The sequence below is a fragment of the Prunus mume genome, linkage group LG6, assembly GCF_029339155.1.
Source record: "Prunus mume cultivar Tortuosa linkage group LG6, ASM2933915v1, whole genome shotgun sequence".
NCBI classification, from domain to species: Eukaryota; Viridiplantae; Streptophyta; class Magnoliopsida; order Rosales; family Rosaceae; genus Prunus; species Prunus mume.
Genome location: NC_142703.1, coordinates 17,889,759 through 17,913,997, shown reverse-complemented (window position 1 = coordinate 17,913,997; position 24,239 = coordinate 17,889,759). Strand labels below are relative to the sequence as shown.

Genomic DNA, 24,239 nt, shown 5'->3' with positions numbered 1-24,239 from the left:
CCCCATTAAGTGTTTTGAGCTTTTTTATGAGGTTTTTGAGTTGGGTTTGTTTTAAGAAATTAATGACAGTTTTGTAATTTAAAAGAAGTTACAAACCTTTTTATTATGTTGTAAATGAGTTTTTGGTGTGTTTCTAAAATCCATTTCATATAGGGCTTTTTTATAATACAAATTTATAAATAAACCCAATCTTGTGTTATCTATTTAAAATCCAAAATTTCATTTCAACCTCCATTTTGGGTGTTTTAGTGAAACTTTTTTATAATTTGAGCTTCTATATTGAGTTTTATAGTGAATCTCCCTTAACATTAAGGCTAGGTCCAGCTTCTATAAAGGGTATTCATGTCAATTCTGAGTTAAAATCAACATGTGTCGCCACACGACCAAATGATGGTATTCTTCTATGTTTCTCCAACATATACCCGAAAAAAGCACTTTTTTGTTTGTCAGTATGTGATTAGTCGATGATAACAAAACAGTAGTATTCTTATTTTATACAAGTTTATCTACCCAATACAAAGTAAACATGTTACATTTTGTGTAGATTTATAACATTACATCGACATGCCACATTCGTCGCATCACTCAATAATTTCCTGCAACTCATTATTCTCAAATATATTTGAGCCTTATAGTATTCCCCATCCTCAGCAAGCAACTTCAATCCCAAAGAGAGCGGAGAAAATAGTTTCCTATTCATGCAATACAGTTCATATTGATACCTTCCTACCAACAAGGTCTGTCCTAAAAATTTGAGGGTCATGTGCGAAATTTTAATTGGAGCTCTCACATAATCTAATATGAAAATACTATTAAAAAAATGTCATTACTTAATGTCATAAAACAATTTTTTTATAACTAAAATTCATCATCAATTACCATGTAATAACAATCACAAATCAAATTCATAAATTTTTTAAATATTTTCATTTGATAAATTCATAAATGTTTAATAAAAAAATTAAAAGTTCAAGAGAAAGAAGAAGGCATAAATTTTTGTTTTGGTTTTGTTTTAAGTGGAAGAAAATACTTTTTTTTAATCATATAGATGTGATATATACTATTATTAGTTTAGTTGGATCTTTCCCCTTCATTTTTCAGGTGCTTCTGTTTTTTTTTATTTTTTATAACTATTTAAAATTTTGGGGAGTTTCACTAAAACACCCAAAATAGGAGTTGAAATTATAAAAAAACCCAACACCCAAAACACATTATAAACACACCCAAAACTCATCATTACACATACTCAAAACCCATTTATAAACACACCCAAAAAATATATAATTGTTGACTTTGGGGTTGATTTTGGATGTGTTTCTATGTTTAAATAGTGTTTGGATTTTTTTATAAATACATGTCTATGATTGGGTTTATTTATAAATTTTTAAAACTTTGTTGTTATAATAAAAAAAAAGAATGAAAATACGAATAGAATAACATCACTAAGACTAAAAGTTGAGTCTTGTACCAAAGGTACATGCACTAGAAACCATCTCCACCAAATACACTTTTGTATCAATATGATACACGCTTGAGTATATTATATATAAAGTTTTTATAATATTAATATATATATATATGTATATAAATGTAAATATAAAATTCAGAACCCTCAAAAATTGAAGGCCCAGTGACGCCAGTTGCGCCATGCCAAGGCCACACCTGCCAACCAGTTGAGATTTTAGGTACCCATGAATTTAGCAGCAGTCTCCATAAATACCAAAACAACAGTACAAATTATATGTTTCCAACCAACAGTCAAACACTCATTAGTTCTTAATAAAAAGCAAAAAGCAAAAAAAAAAAAAAAAGGGTCTCTTCAGTCTTGGTGCACATCTTCTGAAAAAGAAGCAAGAATTTCCTTGAGCTGCTTGTTGTAAACGAAGGGTCTTTCCATTTGAACAAGGTGGCCTGCCTCCTCTATAGACTCTAGTTTTGCGCCGCCTCCCAATTGCCTGTAAATATCAGGGTTTCAAATCACTACCACAAATTCAATTATTTCGGCCAGTTATTGTTTTCTATCGAAGTCAAGGTCAGCGAATGTATTTGAACCCATTCCACAAGGTAGAATAACATACATTCTTAGGTTCCTGGCTGTTTCCATGTTGAAAATTTTGTCATTCTCTCCCCACAAAAGATGCACTCTCTGCAAGAAAATGAATCATTAACCTATTAAAGAAATATGCTCGCTGAATTTGACCACCAAAACATGACAGTCAAATAAGCGTCTAATATAATACAAAGTGTCAATATGGGTCTAGTCTAATGAAAAAGGGTATTGACTTGCAGACTAATGGTCTCAGATTTGAATCGCCATGACTTTGATAGCATGCGTGTGAGAAACCCTCCCTCTGTAGTTTATCGCTTGTATTTTTTAAATTTTTTTTTGAAGGGTGAACACTAACGAGTAACATAGTATGTACATGTATGCTGACAAATAATTTAAACAAATTTGTCGAACCTGATATCAAAGAAAATTGATGCAACATTTAAGGCAATACCCATGTTTGTCAAAACTAGAAGGAAATTGATGCACTAAATTTGAGCCTAGCTACATATGTTTGTCATGTTATAGCTTTGAGACTGTCGTCCCCCCCACACGAAGTACAAAAATCTGTTATGATCATAATTGAAGAACACTGTACAAAACTTCAAGTTATTTGGAGACAAGCTCAAGAACAACCTGTGGAAAATCAGCAATGGTAAAGTCCTTGTCATCAACTACCAATGCCTCTAGAAGTTCTTCCTTCTCCTTTCTGTTGCTAAACATAACCTGCAACCATTCATGGATCATTGAAATGTTTTAGACCACCAGACCATTTGCCCGAAAATAATTTTACTAATAATGATTAATTAAAAGCTTTACCTCAAGGCAATCTTTGTAAATCCAATCAGGGAGATGAGGAAACTTGTAAGCAGCAATTTCAAACATATTTCTCACACCTTTGACCGTGTCAGGAAGCAAGTAATCAGGCCAGCATTTGAACCCAAGTCTCTCAAGAGAAGCATCACTGATGGATCTGGTCAAAGCCAAAACTGAACAAGTCACCACAATGGACTCAACCAAATTTGGGTACAACTCAGCCATTTTGAACCCAACCATCCCACCATAGCTTAACCCCACCAAGGTGCACCTCTCTACCCCCATCTTCCTCAAACCCTTGGCAACACACTCGGCTTGAAACTCCGGTGACCTATCCAATTTATCTGTGATGGATCCCCCGAAGAAGAGAAAGTCCGGGACATAAACGGCGTAGTTTTTGGCCAAAGATAGCACTTGAAGTTGCCATGTGAAAATACCATCCATTGCAAAGCCATGAAGGAACACCACGGCTGGCTTCGATTTCTTTGGTGTGTTTTCAATTTTGTTGGGGATATTACTGGAGACCCAGAAGTTCATGATCGTTCCTGGCTCTATTTCGACAGTTTGGGGTCTCACCCCAACCAGTTTCATAATTCCATGCAGAATGAACTTGTATACTGAAAAAATGCTCACCACTCTCTCTCTCTCTCTCTCTCTCTCTCGTGCACACAAAGACAGACTAAACGCGGTGTTGACTTTATGAGACTTGTGGGCAGCTAGCATATGTGAATTATTTGTTTATTTTAAAAGAACAACTGACAGATAATGTTTGGAGATATGACAGCAATGTGCATAGAGATTAGGACCGTGAGATATGATAGCAACATTTATGTAAAGATATAATCAATTTCGTAAACCTTATTATATTATATATAAATAATTATGTTTGATTTGCAAAGCAATCTACGCATGTGTTTTTGCTTGTAGAATGTCAACCACATCAATGAGATGGATAAAATAGCCAAGACAGTGAGTTTGCTCCCGTGCAGTTAAATTTGAACTCCCTTCACGTAAATTAGATCAATTTAAAGTAAATTATCACTTGTATAAAAAAAGAAAACCTAATGATTCTCTTGATATGTTTTTTCAATGCATGACTCGTGTATTATTGTATGTTTTTCGCACCATCCGGAAGAAACAGGACGGATATATATTCCTAGACTAAGGAGGGATTTAGATGTATGAAAATGAAAACGAGACTTACCAAGTTTGGAGCTAGGACAGCCTGTTTTATACGGATTGATTGAAACCTTGAGCAAGAATCTCGCACCAGAACAAACTTGTGCAAGAAAAATCTGCACCAGATTTTAACTACAGTAAGAGCAATTCCAGCAGCCCCCTAGTGCTCGGGCTTTTTGGGGGAACGAACTTCCAGCAAGGAAGGTGGCCCGGCAGAGTGGGGTCCACGTGCCGCCCGAAGGTCGAGGAGCCCGAGCGAGAGCTCGAGTGCGCGATCGACGTCATCGCCGATGCCAACGTGACGCCGACGCAGCTTTAAAAAATTACCATTGCACGCGCCAACGTTAAAAATATTCAAAATTGCACGTCGCTTTTCGCCCAACGGCTATGTGCGACGTGGCGGCCTCTCGTCCTTCCGATTTCGCATTGTCATCCAATCCAACGGCCTTGCATTTTTCAAGGCAAAAAATTATGAAAAAAAATCCCAAAAAATACTGGCTTTTTTTTTCTATAAATACCAATACCTACTCTTCAGTTTTAACAACAAATTCTCATACATCTTCTCCTTCTCCAACTATTATTCACTTTCTATTCAATATTTTCTTCACTTTTTACTCTAAATTTTTTTCATTTCCAAGTTTAATTCTTCTCTATCATTATGGCTTTTTCTCAAGAAACCTGAGGGGCATGGAGCATCATGGAAGATGTCTTGTTGTGTGAGTGTTGGGTCCAAATTAGTCATGATCCCATATCGGGTAATGAGATGAAATTCAGTCAAATGTGGAAAAAAATTCTTCACGAATTTGTTGAAAGACCGGGTTCCACCCGTACGGAAAGCGCATTGTCAAGTCGGTGGAAACTTCTCAACAAAGAGTTGGGGAAATGGAGAGATGCCCTCACAAAAGCGATGAATAACCATGCAAGCGGGGAAAATCTCAAGCGATGAGGTAAATTATTTGTAATTTTCATTTTATTAATTTTAATGTTTCTTGCAATTGGTATATTTTGTTAATATTTCTTGTATTTCCATATTTATTTAAATGTTTCTTGCAATTTTTATATTTTGTTATTATTTCTTGTATTTCTAATATTTATTTAAATGGTTGTTGCATTCTCTATATTTTGTTAATATTTCTTGTATTTTCATATTTATTTGAATGTTTCTTACCCCGAGAATGCCTATGTCTGTCAACATTTGGGGCACGGCCTTCATGTGAACCACGACTGCTCTGGTTTTCTTCATCAAGCATGGCCACAGCCATGACAAGTGGCTGATCTAGATCTCTCTGCGCTCTTTTGCTTGCAGCTCGTCTACGCCTTCTTTCACTTATTTCTCACTCTTGACTCTCCAAGACCTCCTCCATGTCTGACATTGTGAATGGAAGATGAAATATGAAATCTAAAATCTGAGAAACGAAATTTTTGAGAAAATGTAGTGTGAGAGGTTTGTGAGCTGAGCCTTTGTTTTGTAGAAAAATTTAGGTCGATATACATGACACGTGGCGCAAGTTGATAGAGTGAAAATCTTATCTGAAATTTGAAATTCAAATGAAATGTATCTGAAATGAAATTCAAATGAAAATTCAAATTCAAATGAAATTTATCTGAAATTTGAAATTGGATGACACGTGGCGCAATTTTATAGGGTGAAAATCTTATCCGAAATTTGAAACTCGAATGAAATTTATCTGAAATTGAAATTCATAAGAAATTTATCTAAAATTGAAATTCAAATGAAAAGTTGAAATTCAAATGAAATTTATCTGAAATTTGAAATTCAGATGAAATTTATATGAAATTGAAAATTTTTAAATTTATCTGAAATTTGAAAATCTTATCTGAAAATCTTATCCGAATATTTTATCAGAAAATATCATCCGAAAATATTGTCCAAATTAATTGTTTAGGTAAACAAATTTGTGAAAAAACAAAAATTGAATAGTAGCCCCTTGCCATGCAAGCTGGAAGTGCAACTTACTTTTTGCAAGCGATACTATTTTCATGAATTGTGTCAGCCCTAGGCCCCCTTTGCCGTGGCAACATTCTCACTGTTGGAAGTGCTCTAAGGAAAAGCAAATGGTTAGAATTGAGGGAAGCCATACGCATGGATTAGGCGCAAAATGGTAAATTACTGAAATGGTCCCAAAACTTATATCTTATTTACATTTTGGTCCATCAACTAAATTATTCGTTCAAATTGTCCATCAACTTTATATTATCCGCTCCAGTGGTCCTACGGTCTAATTTTCTGTTAGATTTAACCTAATTTTAGGGTAAATAATGATCAATTTGCCCTCATATTTAACGAAAATATTGACATAATGTAACGGTAGGACTAATGGAGTAAATAATGTAGAGTTGATGGATCATTTGAATGAATAATTTAGTTGAGGGACCAAAATGTAAATCGAGTATAAGTTTGAGAACCATTTGAGTAATTTACCCAGGCACAAAATTTATGAATGAAGGTAGGAAACTCGATGTATGGTGATGACAGATTAGCATTTAGACACATGGCTTGCTAAGCGTTAGAAAATCGCCACTTCACTCATATAGGTGGCATTCAGCAATTCACTCAAGATTATAATTTAGGTAAAATGTGATTTTTCATCCCTGTAGTTTACATGTTTTACTACTTCAATCTTTGTACTTTCAAGAGATATTTAGTCATATATCCATTCTTAGCATTTAGAGCATCTATAATGGGTTCCCTAAATCACATTCTTAGAAAAAATTTAGGGAGAAATCGAAAAATACAATCTTCAACCATGCTCCCACCCACCTCATAAAATAACTTTTATATGTTTTTAGCTATATTTAAACTAAAAAAATCAAGAGTATGGATTGTAGATGCTCTAATTATATAAATAAATCATACACCATTTAATTTCTATAAATAAACCCAAAAAATGACAGCTAATCCTATTTAATTTACTTTTGATTATTAAATTACTTTGATACTCTATTGATTGTTTCGGGTTTTTTTTTTGAATGAGGTGTTGGGGTTGGGTTTGTTTTAAGAAATTGACAGTTTTGTAATTGATAAGAAGTTAAAAGCCTCTTTGTTATGTTGTAAATAGGTTTTGAGTGTGTTTGTAATCCATTTCATATAGGATTTTTTTTTAATTTTAAATTTAGGCCTCTATATTGGATATAATAGTGAATCTTCCTAGTTTCAATTCATTAATTTTGTTGATGTAGTTTTAAATCCCTCACAATTCAAAGACATGTTACAAATTCTGTCAACCAAGCATGACATGAGCGTTGTCGCTGCAGGGCCTGTGCATTGTCATCTCAGTGCCCCATAATATTCTCTGTCATTCATATTACAGTTTAGCCAAAATTTAAAAAAATAAATAAACAAATTCAGTTTGTATACCCAAAAAGAAAAATAGAATTCATTCATGCATATCAGGGATAGGCAAGCCATAAATGAGTTGTAAACTTGTATAGAAGAACTACCTTTCTTTTTCTTTGATTCCTATTTTGGATGATGATAGAGTCCAGGCTTTGATGCAAAATGTTCTTTACTAGTTTTTAAAAGGGTTTTCGACCGAAATGGTCCCCAACTATTGCTCCAATATCATTTTGGTCCACCAACAAAAATTTTCATTTCAATAATCCTTCAACTCTTCATTTAGTATCAAAACGGTCCTACTGTCAAATATTCTGTGAAATCATGGGGCTAAAAAGTAAAATATTATTTAAAAAATTAAAAATTAAAAACTGAAATGCCCAATCATCTAAAACCAAAAAAAAAAAAAAAAAACTGACTTTCCCTTCCTCAGCAAGCATGCACATCCTCTCCTCTCATCTTCCCTCTCAATCTCATCTCCACTCTCATTTCACTTTCATTCTTCCTCTTTTTCCTCTATACTCTAGCACAAAAGGTGAAAACTAAAATCAAAATGATTATCAAACTAGCTGATTGACCAAAATAATACTGGATGAATAGTTGGAGAACCTTTTCAGTCGAAAACCCTTTTTGTAAAAATCCTTTTGTGTTCATTCCACGTTGTGACCATAAAGAAAAAAGGAAACGCATATATAACGTCGTATACCAAGTCTTTAAAGTGAGATTCCCTAACCCAAAAAGGATTACCAGCTGTGTAAAGACACTTGAAAGCTGAAAAGACATTTTACACTAATTTTCCTCACTTGCAATGCAAGGACAAAGTTTTTAGGCCTATTTCCTTCCAAGGCTAATCTGGTTTTCCCCAGGTAACAAACAAGAAAAGAAGATTCATTGCTCTCTCATTCATGTCGGCATTCGCAAACCCAGTTTCAGACGAAATCTCAAAAGATTAACTTTGTTCAACACAGAACAATTAAAGCCAAACCAGAAGGAGCCTGAAGATATTTAACAACTCCAATTGTGGTTTTATTTCTAACTGCTACCAATAAAAACTCACTTCAACCATCTAAGATGTCGTCCCAGGCCCTACAATAACACTAATCTATTGTTTGGAAGCAATTCGAAGATACAACCTGTGCCACTTGCAAAAAAATATACAGATGAATACAAATCCGCATGTCCATAACTGGCAATCAGAAACGAATGACAACAAGAGGAGTTAGGTAACACTGCACATCAGTGGGGAAACGAGTAGAAAAATGTCACTTTCAAGCAATCTACAGAAAGAATGGAAATAAATCTCACCTGCGTCACTAGAAGATAAACCCTTGTCAAAGGCAAGGAATATTCGACTTGCAAGACCAGCAGATATATGACTGATCATAGTTCACAAAGGACGGCTTCCATGAACCTAATTCCAGGCCATATGGAAGTTTCTTGAGAGCGTTTGAAAGCCATTTGGAAATAAAATTCACTAAAATTTACAACTATACCTTTTGTTGGCTTCCATATGCTCATCTGGAAAAAGATAATGACACTTAATTATCTCAATGCTAATATTTTTTACAATGGAACTTATACATTGAAATTCTTTCAAAGAAATGATATCCATATACATTTAGCTTTTCCACTGCCCTCCAAAGCTCTGCAGGAAATCATAGTAATCACAGTACGATTGCATTTGGCACAACAAATTATCTAAACATCAACGTGCTAGAGCTACGCGAATGAGGGATCTCATGACTTCAATGACCAAATAACACATAACATGCCCAATAAATCAAGAATTAGAAAAAAGGAAAATTATTGATAAAGGGGGCAGAAAAAATAACAGGATAAGTAGACCAATTTATCCATCAATGTTTCCTTCCTTTAAATTGAGTCCCTGACCAAATTCTGGCTGAGCTCTGCTAGACAACAGTCTCCACTGGGTACCAGTCAATGCAATCTTCCCATGGACTATGAAGAGAAGGTTTTACATTCTGAAGAGCCTCCCAGACTGCACTGTTACACTTGAAACCACTACCAAAAGCAATCTGCCAGACACGGTTCCCCTTTTGCATCCTCCCCTTTGCCTCAGTATAAGCCAACTCATACCAAATCGAACTCGATGAGGTGTTACCAAACCTGTGGAGTGTCATCCGAGATGCCTCAACATGAACTGGTAGAAGCTGCAAGTTCTTCTCAAGCTCATCAATCACAGCCCTCCCACCAGCATGTATGCAAAAATGATCAAAAGCAAGCTTGAAATCCGGGATATAAGGCTTGACTTTCGCATTGAACAACTTCTTTGCAACCAAAGTAGCAAAGAAGAGAAGCTGCTCACTTAGAGGCAGGACAAGGGGACCCAATGTTGTGATGTTTGTCTTAAGAGCTCCACCAGCAATTGCCATGAGATCCTTCGACAATGAAACCCCAGTTTTCCCAGCATCATCCTGCTCTTGATAAACACATCTAAATGCCTTATCATCAGCCCCACGATGAGTCCTCACAACATGCACAAGCTTATACTTTGCCCGACGCCTATCCAACGACCTGTTTGAAAGCAAAACCGCCGCCCCACCAACACGGAACAAACAGTTTGGTATCAACATGGATTTCTTGTTCCCAAAGTACCAATTCTGAGTAATATTCTCAGTGCTGACAACCACCGCATAAGTGTTCCCATGAACTTGCAACATTTCCTTAGCAAGATCAACAGCTATAACTCCAGCACTACACCCCATACCCCCCAAATTAAAACTCCTAATATTCCCCCTCAATTTGTACTTGTTAACAATCATAGCAGACAGTGAAGGGGTTGGATTAAACAAACTACAATTCACAACAAGAATGCCAATGTCCTTAGGCTTAACATTTGTATTAGCAAACAAATTATCCAAAGCACCAAAAATCACCTGCTCTGCCTCCTCGCGAGCCGCCGCCATGGACGGCCTGGGCGGAATGTAATGCATTGCTTCAGGGACATAAGTCTCCTCCCCAAGGCCAGAGCGCTCAAGAATCTTGCGCTGGAACTCCAGTGAAGACTCGTCAAAGTCCCCAGTGAGCTTCGAATGCTCCATGAACTGCTGAAATCTCACTTGCAAATGCGAAGGCGGCTTGTAACAAGAATAGTCCACAAGGTAAACGGATCTCGGGCGGGTCATAATGTAAACGGTGGATCCAAAAACAATTACAGCAGAGAAAATAATGACACTGACCAGATTGTACTGGAGCTGGAGCCAGAGGTGGTGAATGTCATCTAGGTTCATCTGTGAGGCTTGAATGACAACGACCGCCATTAGAGGAACTGAGCAGAGAGTCAAAAGGTGAGTTATCAAGTAATGGTAACCCAATTTCACATACTTCAAGTTCACGCTTTGTAAGAAGTCTGGTAATCTACGGCTCTGGTGGATCTGAACTCCGCCATTGACAATGGGCTCAGAGCTCATGATGGGTCTGCGAAATAGGCACTTGGGTTTGAAACTATGGGGTTTTCTGAGGTGGGTTTTCAGTGGAGGGGCGTCAGAGGGTTATATATATGGTGAACAGAGTGAAGTGTGAAGGTGAAGAAAACGGATCTGAGTGAAGAAATAGAAGGGTTGGTAGTTTGATACAACAAGAACAGCGACCAAGTGAGATTTATAGACGAGAGGTGAATGAATTGCACAGCATGAAGATTGTGACGTTGATAGAGAGAGAGAGAGAGAGAGAGAGAGAGTGGGTTGGTCTGTTGTTTTGCGTTTGGTTCTGCTACACCTCCCCCCTCTGTCTCTGTTTGGTCGAAGATTCAGAATTGATTGATAAAATTTTAGGAAAGAAATTGGGGGGTGACTGGAATCTTAAATATGGGAGGGGATTGGACGTGTCGAGTAGAAACACAATGAGAGAGAGGAGAGGAAGCTTCAAAGCGATTTCTCTGGACGTCTTGATCTCTTTGACGGCTTATGATAAATAGCCTAAAGAGCAATTCTAGTTATGCTCCTTATTTTCAAGTAATATTTGAACTAAAAAACTATGAAGTTAAATTATGAGCTCAATATATCATTTGTAATTTAACCATGCTCCTTAGTTTAGCTAACTAGGATCCCCAAACAAGAAAGTATTTGTTTAAATAATACCGAAATAGTAGTCATTCATGACAATGAGAGCCACAATGAGTTAATTTATGTTTCCCCACATTTAGGAGATTATGGAGCTTATGGCTTTTAGCTCTCACACCATGCATGCACTCTCCTGCTATTGTTCTTCAAGCACCACTTGAGTTATCAAGTAAGGAACGGAATTCACAAATCTAAATGAGGATAAATAATGTGGAGAAAAGAGAGAATATGAATTTATTTTTAATATTTATACAAGCAAGAGAGGGGAGAACGATTTGATTATAGGACCTTAAGTGTTCTAGATAACTACTTTTAACCACTTGAGCTACAAGCTCTTTGCTGAAAAATATGGATGTTATGAGTATGTCACTTTGGTGCACATATATGCATCTACTTAAGGATGATAATAACGGTAGTCTAAATATATAATAATTGAATGGATTGAATGAGCCAATGGAGATAAAAGCAACAACAAATCAATAAAGACAGAATTAAAGTTTGAGTCAAATTTACAACTAGCCCTAGAAAACTTTATTTAAGGTCAAATTCTAATCATCCACCATATCCAAGCACATGCTTGGGCAAATGATTAGATCGTACTCCACTACCTCATTATTATTATTATGGTTCTATAATCACAATAATTTAGAGTCAACTCCGTCTCCAGTTATCATAAAATCTGAAAAAATCTAAAGAATCTAATGCTTTCGAGTTGTCATAAAATCTGACAAAATCCAAGAAATCTAATGCTTTTTATAAATAATAATAAAAAATGGATAGAGAAATAGGACAGGTTGTGAAAATAGCAACACTTTATTTTTCTCTTAAGAATTTTCTCATGTTTTCTCATTTTTCAGCATTTTTCAGCTTTGTCATGTGGGAGACACATGACCCGTTAATAAAGTTGAACTTCTCACAGAAGTCAATGTTCCAAAGTGGCAAAGAAATGAAGTTCACGCAAATGACATAATAATAATTCATTAATCGATGAGAGTGTTGACCACTTTTTCATGTTCAAATAAAAACGCAGAAATCATATGGCTCATTATGTTTTCAATCATTTAGATTTTGGTCGGTGATATCTTTTGGTTGGATAATCTTGCGGAAGATGTTTGGTGCGTTTTATATTTTGCACAATAGGCCTACTGATGTTGACAAAAAAAAAAAAACATGGGCCTCCTACTGGTGCTTGAGATTTCACACAATGGGCCTACTGCTTGAGATTTCACATGCTCATTCTATAATGAGGGCTTTATATATGCTTTAAGTGACGCCTTATCTCTTAATCGTTTGATCAAATTGGTTAGTTTAATCCAACGGTTAAGAGATAGGACATCACCCAAGGGCCATATAAGACCCTCACTATAGAATGACTCTTCACATGACTTATTTATTGATTCTTTAGTGGTTAAGAATAGTTACCTGCATTTGAGATCATGTGTTTGAATCCTTCATTTTTATAATTGCTTTTTTTTTTTGGTACAAATGATATTCTACTTTAATTTAATCTAAACTACAAGGAGTGGAATTCGAAATTGCGTGCAGAGTAAGGAGTATATATGCTTTAACCAACTTGACTAAGCCCATATATGCTTGATATTTCTTGTATTTAAAAAAGAACTATGCATATATTGCTTTTGGCTTTTACTACCCAAAAATTAAAGAAGAAGAGCATTCTATTTGCAGCCAAAATTTTGAACATTCTTCTCAGCATCGAGCTAAATTCTCAAACTTTCCTTGCTCCTATCACCCTTTTTTTTTCTCCCTCTCTTTATTAATCTGGAATAGAGAATGAACGCTTCAAATTTGAGACATCTTCTGACATTAAATAGCGAAATACCAATGGACTTAAAACCGGTCTATAACCTTAATAGTAATCTTCAAAATTTAAACTAAAAAGAATTAAGGAAAATAAAAGAATTGGGTACCAAGTGTGATGATCAAATTTTCAGGTGTGCATAGCAACGCTGATGAGAAATAACATTATCCAGGTCCTTGAACAAAAGGGGCTTGATATCAAGAAAGCCCAAAGAGAAAACTTGCACAACAGGCAGACGGTACCCCGCTTTGGCTTACCACCAATAATTTAGTGCCACGTTTCAATCCTGCAACGGGCTCTGACCTCCTCCGTTTTCTTGTAAAATACTCCAACTCATGGCGGTTCCCCTTGTACCAACCAGATATAAATACAAGACCCTATTTTTCTTCTTCCTCAAAACAACAAAAAATATTTTCTCAATCTATTTGCAATTTACAATTTCACTTGGTTTCTTTGTGATCAAAGGTGTGCGGTTCTGAACTTGATGCTTTTATTTTACTGATAAGTGATTTTTTTTTTTAATATTTGTTTTGCGTGCCAATTATATACCCATAGAAAGCAGACTTTGCCATTGATTTAGAAACAATTGTTACCAATTTCTGCTGAAAAAACTTTTCGTTTACCTTAGTTTTGAATCAGATATTATTCTGTAGTTTTGTGTTTCTGCGGATAGCTTCATTGTGGCATTACTTCAAACACTTGTTGTGCGGTTTTTAGATTTATAAATGTGGAGCTGAAACTTGTTTGTGTGGCATTGTATTATGCTTATGTGTGTGTCCACATGCTTGCGAACTGTTTTGACGGTCAATCTGGACCATGTGTTCAACAAAAATCTACCTGATCACAGTCTGATATCATAAAATTAAAATGCTAAACATTTCAGACTGTCTTGATAATTGAACACGCACCTTGTTATGGGTGTTGGTTTTTAGGCTCTCTTGATTTTTTGATTGATGAGGGAAAACCAGTTGTGCTTGATGTTAAATAAAAATTTATTTGTGATTGCCCACTTCTAATAAGATGTAAAATAGTTTTGTTTATGCATCACAAGCCCAACCCCGCTGAATAAGTTGGCGATTTCCTTTGTTTGCTTTTCTTATGGAAGGAAAGTTCTCCTTTGTTGAAGATAGTCCTCCCTGTTGCACAGATGTGGCTATAGAGGTTGTGATAATAATGAACACATTGAGGACATTTGTGATCTAATTTGATATACAACCTTTGAATCTCGTAGTAGTATCATGAGAAATAAAAGGAACCCTCCATTTCATTTTGGCTCTAGAGTGTTCGTGATGTTGTGGTATGAGCTAAGGGCTCGTATATCTAATTACTTCCACTCCAAGTGGTCCTGAAAATGTTTTTCCTTTCACTTAAAGCTAATGGGCATCTTGATGAGATAACTGAATATCTAATTTACTTCCACTCCAAATCTTTTGTAACGAATGACTTCTGGGTCAGGTGTTAGTGAGAATGGAATCACAGAAAAGTCAACATGAACAACAGCCATCGCCTGCTGCTGCAACCCCCTCCACCACTTCATGTCGAAAGAAGAAGAGTGAACAAGCCAGTTTCTTGGAGGATGTGAAGGATCATATTGATGAGTTTATCCATGCCTCTATGGAATGAACACAAAACTTGCTTCAAGAAGACCATGCAGAAGGTTTGTTCCCACTTCAAATTAAATGCTAATATTGCTTGTTCAGAAATGTTTTCATTGGTTAATTGGTTTGCTTCTGATTCTGATTGGATTATTGTGCGTTCATTTTCAGATGTTTGGCATGTCAAAGATTGTCGCTGAGAGGAGTTCCGACGCCAAGGAAGTTGAAAGTTCTCTGCCCCTTCAAACCACAGTGGCAAAATAGAATATCGTCTGATGTTAATTAGTTAAAATTGTGGCACTGCAGTTTCAGTTTGATGAACGAGAAAATTTGACTTTGTAAGGTTAACTGGTGACTATTATGAAGCTGATTACTTAGTGTTATGACTATGTTCTTGTGATCTATTTAGCTTTGCTACTTTTTTTTTTTTTTTTTTTTTTTTCTGTATGTGCCAAGTCAGTGTTGAATTTGGTCAGTGATCAATTATCGAGTAGCAAAACAAATAGAAAATTGACCTCCTACTTGAGATTAAAACAGGGCTACATTTGTTGTTTCCTCGTACGATCAGCTTGCTCTTTCAACAGGGGGGAAATTTCATCATTGTGAAACTTGTGAAGTGGCAGGGCTGCTACTTGACGCCACCATTTTCTCCCCCCATTTATAAGCTGTGCTTGGTCGAAGTTTTTGTCTATCATTGGCCTCTATGGTCTTCTATTGTAGAATTTGTCAGGGCCTGAGCGGCGGTAGTTTGTTCTGTGGCGGATCGAAGCTGTTCGAGTCTGTCTTATTTTTAGGATAACAGCCATTAGATTTTGGTAGGAATTACTGCAAACTCACCTCATAGGTTGTAGGGACTACCAAATGCAGAGTTGAGCATTAGAGGTGATAAATTGTTTTTAAATATAAATAATAATAATAAAAATAAAAATAATAAAAAATAAAAGAGGGGGAAAGGGTGGTGGAAGGCAAAGGGAAAATAGAGAAACCTTGCAAATTGCAAAGGGCAAAAAGAAGGGACGGGGGAATGGAATGGGACCTCGTCCAGCATTGGATAATGGATACGACTAGAATATTGGAGAATGGAAACACAAACGTATCTTAAAATATGGGGATTTGTGTTTTTTTTTTTGTGTGGTGTTGTGTTGAGTACAGGTGATTGAGGGAGGGGGTTTATACAAATATTCATTGGGTGGTCTAGAGGTTTCGAACCTCTACCCATGTGGGTAAAGATAGAAGAGCTCAACCAACTGAATTATACCCCACTGACATATCGGAATTTATTTTAATACAAACACAAACGTAATCACTTTTGAGCTTTCTTGAGTCATAATAGGGAGAATTTTGGGCATACTATATAAATTTAACTCATCCAAACCCGACTCTAACTTACGCGCATTCTACTTAAACCCTAATCTTCCCCTAACCATCTCACATTTCTTTCTCTATTGAACTTTTGTTTTTCGGCGGCTGCGTCACTCATAGTGCATCAAGATAACAAGCTTTCCGTCTTTCTTTACAAATCAACTCCACCTTCTTTAAGGTACTTGTGTACTTTGTTTCTTTTCTTAATTTTCTCTTTGAAACGATATCTTTGAATTTCTATTTTCGTCTCTTAATTTGCTTTGTATCTTTCACCTTTTTTGCTTTCCTTTGATAGTTTTATGCTATGATGCTACCTTCTCTTGAAGGACACCTTTTAGGGTCCCTAAATCCTAAATTATAAATTAAACCTTGAACTCCTTTCTTTATAATTCATGGTAAAAACTTATGTGGAACTGTTTCTATCATGTGACAGTTGAATAACAGTACAGTTAAAAGATGGTATGCGTTTAAAAACGGATCATCGACTTTGAACACATGCCACCTTGTAATTAAAATTGTTTTGTCATTGAGTATTGTTACATGATAGGAATATCTCCCATAGAAGTTTTTCTCGCAAATACCAGTCGGTATGGAAATGTTGTTGACAAAATATCAAAATTGATTTTATAAATAATAATAACAAAAAGACTGTTCATGATAAATAAAAAATTTTAATTGAATTGCATAGGAAAGAATTGGGATTTAAACGAGGTTCAAGTGGATCCAAATATAAGCAAGTGAAACGTTTATCAAATGAGTTGAGAGATTTAAACAAAAGAATGTGAAAAAATAGTGAACGTTTTTTTAGTTTCGTATTTAATATAAGGCAAGAAACATGTTTGGATGTGGTTACTTGGTTGACCTACATTCTACTACATGCTAATCGAATGAAGGCAGAGGCGCATGCATCTCTCTCGTATGCTGCGAGTGGTAGGTGAACAACCTCCTCCCTAAAATCTACCTGCCATTATTGCTGGATATGTATTCATGGCAGAAGTTGGGGTTTTTGGGGTTGTGAAGGGAGCACTAAGTGGAACCTTGTATTGGGTGCCCTAGGGAGTGCAAGAAGCTTACTTTGGAAGTGCAAATAATATCTCTTTTATTGTTTTGATAAAAAGACGATAGAATTATTTTATTAAATCAATAAGAATAAATAGAATAAAGGAAACCATCCTAATAGCAATATGGCAATCATGGGTAAAACTTCCCCAGTGACCTCAGCAATCCAAAAAGTTGAAACGATCTGTAGAGAATCACACTCGAAAATAACTTTTCTAAAACCCCTTTTAACCGCCACTATTTCTCCAAATCTTATCCAATGACTGACATCAAAGACAGATTAAAATAAGAATGTGTTTTAGAATTTTGAATCTCAACTTATGTGGTAGTGTCTTATTTGTTTATATTTGGTTACTAAACTCGCTTATTTCCTACAAACAACCACCTATGTTATTGAAATTAGGATCACTAATATCTTATTTCTTAAAGATTAATGAAATTCAAAGCAACTAAAATACTTCTGCAACACATGCTATATCATTTGGTGACCCTAGAAATAGTATATACTACTCGTATTAACTTTTCTACAATAAGTGATGCAACATATAAGAAAAACAAATTTCAGTTGTTCATATCAAGGTTCATTTTGAACAAGTACATATTTTTCAAATGTTATTCACCAAACCAAATGATGATTTGGTGGAACATGACAATATCTTACATGAATGGGATAGATACAAACATGAACAACATTTGGTGACCAAAATTTTAGAAAGTTTTTGTGGCTCTAGCGTTATTGTTTCAAAAATCAATAATGCACACCAACAAAAATCCTAAAATTTTGAACATTTTGTACTGTTTCTTTTACAGATGTTAGGTGATGGATGACATGACAATATATAAATTTTTTAATACAAGAGTTAGTATGTAAGTTAAGGCCATTTTCACCTAAGTTAGACCCCACTTGACAATATCTTAATTAAATAAATGAGGTTCATATTGAACCAAATATATCAACATATAGAACAATAACATCATTGCCAATGGGGAATAGCTCAGTTGGCTAAGCTCTTTCACCTTCACGTTGTAGACAGAGGTTCGAAACCCTCATGCACCCATTGAATATTTGTGTAAACCCCCTCCCCCAATCGCTTGTACTTAAAAGAAGGAAAGAAAAATCATTTGGTGGCACAAGTGTTATTGTTTCAATAATTAATAATGATACATGCACCTGCTCAAATCCTTAAATTTTGAACTTCAACTAGTGTGATAATGTTTCATGTTCTTTATAAATATTATTTCTAACAAGTAAGAAATTTGGAAACCAAAAACTTTCCCAAATATTATCAGCCATGTGGAGAAATTATAGAATACTAACTACGGTAGTACAAAGGAAAAATCACTCGGCCATGTGGTGTGATGGATAAAATGACAATATTTTAAAAGTTGTAAGAAGGAAAAATGCTAGTCATCAATTATGTTCAAAATATGATGTGTTGATACTCGTTAGTAATAAATAGGGTTTAAATTGAACCATATTTAAATCATTCAAACAATGCCACACCATTAGGTGAATAAAAATCTAGTGAATATATTTGGTATCCCTACTCTACTAGGAATATGTTGACTAAAATGGTGTTTTTAGAAACACTAGGTAAGAGGAGGAGGAGGGTCTAGAGTGAAAAGGGCGGTGTGAAAAAAAATTTGGAAAAAATTTGGAAGCCAAAGGAGAGTGAGGAGAGTCAATAGAGAAGACTTAAGTCAAGGAGAGGGTGTCTTTTATAGGGGTGGGTATTTGAACCCGTGAACCGCATCGAAAAAGACCGATTAGGGTTTAGGATGAAAAGGGCGTGAAAAAAAATTGTGCCAAAGGAAAGTGAGGAGATTGAAGAAAAGGGGAGGGTGTGTTTTATAGGGGTGGGTATTTGAACCCGTGAACTGCATCGAAAAAGACCGTTTTTGTCTTGGAAAATCTAGCATAATAAATCAAATCGGACCGGTTATGTTAAGTTTACTTATTCATTTATATCCAAAATTATTAGTAAGCCTAGTTAATATTCAAATAACATTAACTTTAAATAATATCTAGATATTTTAGTCCAATTAATAACAAAATATCTTTGTTCAATTTTATACCCAATTAAATAACTACTCTAGCCCAGTTTCTTTTTATTTTCGGTGAACTATATCCATTCTTGTTGCGTTTCCGTCTTTCTCTATTTTTCACATATTTCTTTCTATTTATCTCTTCACCTCTTTCTCTCTTATTTTATCCTTGGTACATATTTTTCTCTGTTTCCTATTTTTATAGACATCATATTTCTCTACTCTTCACATCTTTATATTTTTATATTTCCAAATTGGAAATTGAGCCAAATTGAACCGAAATCGCATAGGTCTAGTTTGATTCTATTCTTCTAGACATTTTCTATAAAAACCAAACCAAATCAGATTGTGTACATCCCAAATACCATCGTATCATGTATACATAATAAAAATTAATACGATTATATGACACATAAATTAATATTCCATTAGTTGAATCTTACACGTAGAATCACATAGTACATTATAAATGCCTTTGGTACATGCACACGTAAGTGCGTACGTACATACACACACGAGCTTATATAGCGGCAAGAAAACAAAAATTAAAAAAAGTGAAACTACTTGAAAGTACATACATAGAAGAATCACACAGGTTGTGATTTCACAAACGAGTAAAACTATACGACGACCACAGTGTCATTGAATATTAAAATGGAGCATAGCTAGCGATGATGCTTTTATTTATTAACTAGTGGGTAGATGGAGTTGCACTGCTTCAGCGGAGCTTGAGGTTTCTCATCCTGCAAATTAAGCACAACAAAATTCAATGGAAGCGTCGGTTTTCCAAGGAAGAAAGCGTCTAAAATGTTGAGCATATATGTAAAGGCAAGAGCTAGAATTGGGTTACAGCAGTGTTTTCTGGTATAGAAGCTTTTCAAGTTAATTTCAACTTTGGTAGGGATAGTGTCTTGGAAGTCAATGGACATAGTCTTATTAAAGCATTGGAATGGAATAAAATGGAAAGGAAAGTTCGGTGTATTTTAAGCACAAATTTCACATTGAGTCAAAGCATTGGAATTAAGTTTAACAATATTTATAACTAGTCATTTTCTTTTAGGTGGAGGACTTTGACAATAGTTTATGTAGATATATATATATATATACCTCTGTAGGCTGGGAAGGGCACTTGGCCTGACTCAATATGCTTGACATCTTCAACAAGACGCTCGTAGTGCCTCTTCACTTCCTCCGGGGTTTTGCCGCCGACCGCCTTAGCAACATTGTACCAGCGGTCGGTGGTGTCCTTGTCATACAGAGCCAGAGCCTTCTCAAAGGCTTTGTTTTGCTTGGCAGTCCAAGAGGACATTGAACTTGATGCCATTAGTTTCTAGGACTAAAAGGGTCTTTTGAGAAACACTATGGGGAAGAAGAGTCTAGAGTGAAAAGGGTGGTGAGGAAACAAACTGGAAAAGCTTGGAAGGCGAAGGAGAGAGTGAGGAGAGTCAATAGAAAAGACTTAAGTCAAGACTCAAGAGGAGGGTGTGTTTTGTGCTGAGTGCTGTACATGCTCTTTATAAGGAGGGAGTCGAGGGGGTGAGGTGGGGTAGTGCCAGTTGGCAAAGAGATCTTGGAAAAATGATGTGGAATTTGAATGATTTGGTCACCTTAGCTACCACAAAATTATTCAATCAAGCAGACAAAGATGAAGAACAATAATTACGGGAGAATCAGTATCTCAAAGAAATTTTGATTAAAAAAAATCAATAAAGTTGATTGAAGTCCTTTTCTTTCTTTTTTTCTTTCTTTTATAAGTTATTATCAACACTATAACAAAGAAATAACACTGCTTGCGGTTTGCTCACTCGTTCATTAAATTGGTCTAAAATAATTAAACAGTGACTTTTTATGGAGTGTGAAATTATAAGTTCTAAAAACAGTCAAACCCGGGAACCTAGAAGCTGTTCTCTTTGCTTATTTTGCAAATCAACTTAACCTAGAAATTAGAAAAATTGGAGCTGTCTGGCCTCATGTAATTTGCCAGCTTCTGAATTAAAAAATTCGTAAGTTTGGTGACTTAGAGCCGTGAAAGCTAAGCATACCAATAGAGGAAAAAACAAAGTGGAAATTCTCAAGGTGAGAGCTTCTTCATGTTGAGATTTCCTGCAGATTACATCATTACCCTCTCTTTTATTCTCTAACTCTGCAGGGTCTTTAGGTGGGCCTCCTACTCAAAACCACAGTCAATCAGATAACCGTACTAAACTTTCACGTGTGCATCACAAACCTTTTTTTCCTTCTCCTTTTTTATTCTTTGTTTTACAGAGTTTCATAGCAAGAGGAAGAGCAGAAAAACTTGTGTGGAAGGAGGATACCTCTTTTTTCTATCTCGGACTAATCATAGTATGCCAATTAGAAAAGTTATCACGTGTGGCATACCATAATTGGCTGGGATAGGAAAACAGTGTTATCTCCGTTCCACACAAGTGTTTCTCTAAGCAAGAGGCCTCTGTGCTGCTAGGTACAAGTGACCTTGTTAGTGTCATCTGTCCTGAACAACGTTCCAAGCTCTCTAGCTGGCCTGCCGGATCCGTACAATGATTCAATTGTGTTTTTTCTCTGAGGAAAGGTCAACATGATGTCACCAACTCTTCCGCAGTTGGGGCCCTTTCTGATATAGTTTGGTTATTGCTGCATAAACCTATTGGTGTATTCACAAAGTGTTCAATGGTTTGAACTTGAGGGATTTCCTTCCAATCAGACCCTGAAATTTCAGTCATTTGGTTTAAACAGAGTTCAATCAGAACCCATCTAATTATGTACCATTTGGAAAAAAAAGGGTTGAGATTGACCTCTTCATTGTCATTTCAAACCATGTTTAGGGTAATAGAGAAAAACCATGTGTGTAGAAATCTGGTATCAAATAATTTTATCAAATCTGGTACCAATTGGTATGAATTATTGTTGTGATGCTCATGATTTTGGCCCTTTCTTGGGCCAAACAGTTCTAAAAGTTAAATGGAGAAATACAAATTTCTGCACCTATATATTACAAGGTTATCCACACATAATGATCTTGTTTGCTTTGTCCTTAGCTGTTGCTTCAGGATGATGCATTGGAGTCACAAACACCAATTCCCACAGCCCTTCACTTGTTCTTCAGATTTTAGCTCATTTTGATCCAGAAATCATTGTTTCCAATTGCTACATTTGGTTATTTCTCAAATAAAAGAAAAAGGTGTTTCAACTTTAACCTCTCAGATGGTTTGAGTCTGGCTGGCTGTGAATCTGTTTTTTTTTTACCAACTGATGTCACCCTAGTCATGAACTCATGGGCAAACTACTTGCAATAATGTGATAGAATCTTTTACTGGCCAGAGTTAAAGGGGCCCATTTGTGGTTTTTGAATTTTTGAAACTTCTCACTTTTCCATGTTAGAGGAAGTTTGGTTGTTTTTAGTCTTTGACCCACTAATTTTATTGAATAAATTCTCTCCTTAAGCCTATAAATTGTTACAAGAACCCAAATTTGCTGATTAATGATAGGAACTTGACTTTCCCTCGTATTTACCACCAATTGTATACAACCATGTTCTTTTCTTTTTATCACGTGACTAGTCATGTTAAAAAGAGAAATAAGAATATTGTATACAGCTGGCTACACCTAAGATTATTTCCTCTTATTATTTCTTGCATCAGATATATATGTTGAGTACCTGTAAATTTAGCATCATCAACAAGCCCGAATTCCGAACAAAACAACACACATTGGAACACCATAGCTGTGTGCTAGTATCATGTCTTTGGCACATGAGCTGTAACAGCAGTAAGGGTTTCCTGTAGCTTTCTAGTAGTCGGATGAACCATATCTAACTTGCATATGCATAACACAAGGTTAAGGCGTATCTCAATCATGATAGTGACAAATTTTTTTTTTTGGTCAAGAGAATATCTGTTAAGAATAAAAAGTTAAGTCGGAGGCATCCCATTTTAGAGGGGCGGCGATGTGGTGCCATGTCTAGTCTGCAACTTGGTTAAGGTAGCCCCAGCCTATGGGTCTACATTTGCAAAAATCCTGCAACTAGACCTCAGTTTAGTCAATTCAAGACTTCTCAGATCCACATAACCAGTTTTTGTTTCCAGAAGCATAGATAGGACTAGAATGGCAGGAAAATCAGATTTCTGTATTTCAGAAAATATAGGGCGTATGGTTCCTGCAACTTTTTGACAACAATGTGTAATTTAAATCATAATTTCTTTTCTTTAGTAAATTAAGCTTATTAGACCCATAAAATTCATTTTAAATCACCTACAACCCTTTCTTTTATTTTTCTATTTAAAATACCGAATTTTTTCAAATAATACCTGATGACTAGGATCCAACTAAACAAATTACCTAATATAACTTAAAATCTGGTTTATTGTATTTTTCGAATTCCAAAACTACCTCTATTTATAAGTTAATATATATGTTAGGTTTTTTAGGTTTTAGACATAAAAAAAATTTCACTTTTGGAAAAAGCCAAAGTTTTTTCAAAAAGACAAAAAAACCACTCAACTTTCAAATCAAATACATGCAAATGTATTGGATTCCTTAGGAAATCTAAAAATAAATAAGGGCATTTTTGTCCATTTTTGCTTCTTTTAAAATTTTTCTCTCTCCTTTTGCTTTTTCCAAAATGTAACTAATGACACACGTTGAATTTGGAAATATCTCCAAATGGTTGTAATGGATGTAGGAATTAATTTAGAAACTTATTTGAAATTAAATATTAAATTCAACATTAACATATTAGTAATCTATAGATGATTAACACTTTGGTTTATTTAATATAAAAAATTATGTTGTTTTCCTTTTATGAATTATTTGACTAGTAATCTATTTTATTATAGTTTTATGAATAATAGTGTACATTCTAATTATGTTGAAAAATAATTTG

At 35.3% G+C, this 24,239-nt stretch overlaps 2 protein-coding genes and 2 pseudogenes across 4 annotated transcripts; 1 reads left to right on the top strand and 3 right to left on the bottom strand.

Moving 5' to 3' along the window:
- Nucleotides 1-1,679: 1,679 nt before the first annotated feature.
- Nucleotides 1,680-3,516, bottom strand: LOC103335659 (uncharacterized). Its single transcript, XM_008238684.3, has 4 exons — nucleotides 2,867-3,516; nucleotides 2,684-2,773; nucleotides 2,079-2,146; nucleotides 1,680-1,955 (listed from the first exon to the last, which is right to left on the bottom strand). The coding sequence occupies exons 1-4, from the start codon at nucleotides 3,452-3,454 to the stop codon at nucleotides 1,820-1,822; spliced, it is 882 nt and encodes a 293-aa protein (XP_008236906.2). The 5' UTR covers nucleotides 3,455-3,516; the 3' UTR covers nucleotides 1,680-1,819.
- A 5,397-nt stretch (nucleotides 3,517-8,913) lies between these two features.
- LOC103335658 (3-ketoacyl-CoA synthase 4 pseudogene) lies at nucleotides 8,914-11,343 on the bottom strand (annotated as a pseudogene). Its single transcript, XR_016128031.1, has one exon. The product of XR_016128031.1 is annotated as a 3-ketoacyl-CoA synthase 4 pseudogene (transcript).
- A 2,263-nt stretch (nucleotides 11,344-13,606) lies between these two features.
- Nucleotides 13,607-15,276, top strand: LOC103335657 (uncharacterized; annotated as a pseudogene). The gene is made up of 3 exons (XR_016127651.1): nucleotides 13,607-13,763; nucleotides 14,761-14,955; nucleotides 15,065-15,276. The product of XR_016127651.1 is annotated as an uncharacterized LOC103335657 (transcript).
- Nucleotides 15,277-19,761: 4,485 nt separating this feature from the next.
- Nucleotides 19,762-20,860, bottom strand: LOC103335656 (protein RADIALIS-like 1). The gene is made up of 2 exons (XM_008238680.2): nucleotides 20,468-20,860; nucleotides 19,762-20,103 (listed from the first exon to the last, which is right to left on the bottom strand). Exons 1-2 carry the CDS (start codon nucleotides 20,682-20,684, stop codon nucleotides 20,099-20,101), a joined length of 222 nt encoding a protein of 73 aa, XP_008236902.1. The 5' UTR covers nucleotides 20,685-20,860; the 3' UTR covers nucleotides 19,762-20,098.
- Between the last annotated feature and the right edge of the window lie 3,379 nt (nucleotides 20,861-24,239).

Coding starts and splice junctions, on each gene's coding strand:
- LOC103335659 (XM_008238684.3), bottom strand. CDS start 3,454: ATGAAACTGGTTGGGGTGAGACCCCAAACTGTCGAAATAGAGCCAGGA. Junction 2,774..2,866: donor TTTACAAAGATTGCCTTGAG/GTAAAGCTTTTA, acceptor GAATGGTTGCAG/GTTATGTTTAGCAACAGAAA. Junction 1,956..2,078: donor ACAGCCAGGAACCTAAGAAT/GTATGTTATTCT, acceptor TGATATTTACAG/GCAATTGGGAGGCGGCGCAA.
- LOC103335656 (XM_008238680.2), bottom strand. CDS start 20,684: ATGGCATCAAGTTCAATGTCCTCTTGGACTGCCAAGCAAAACAAAGCC.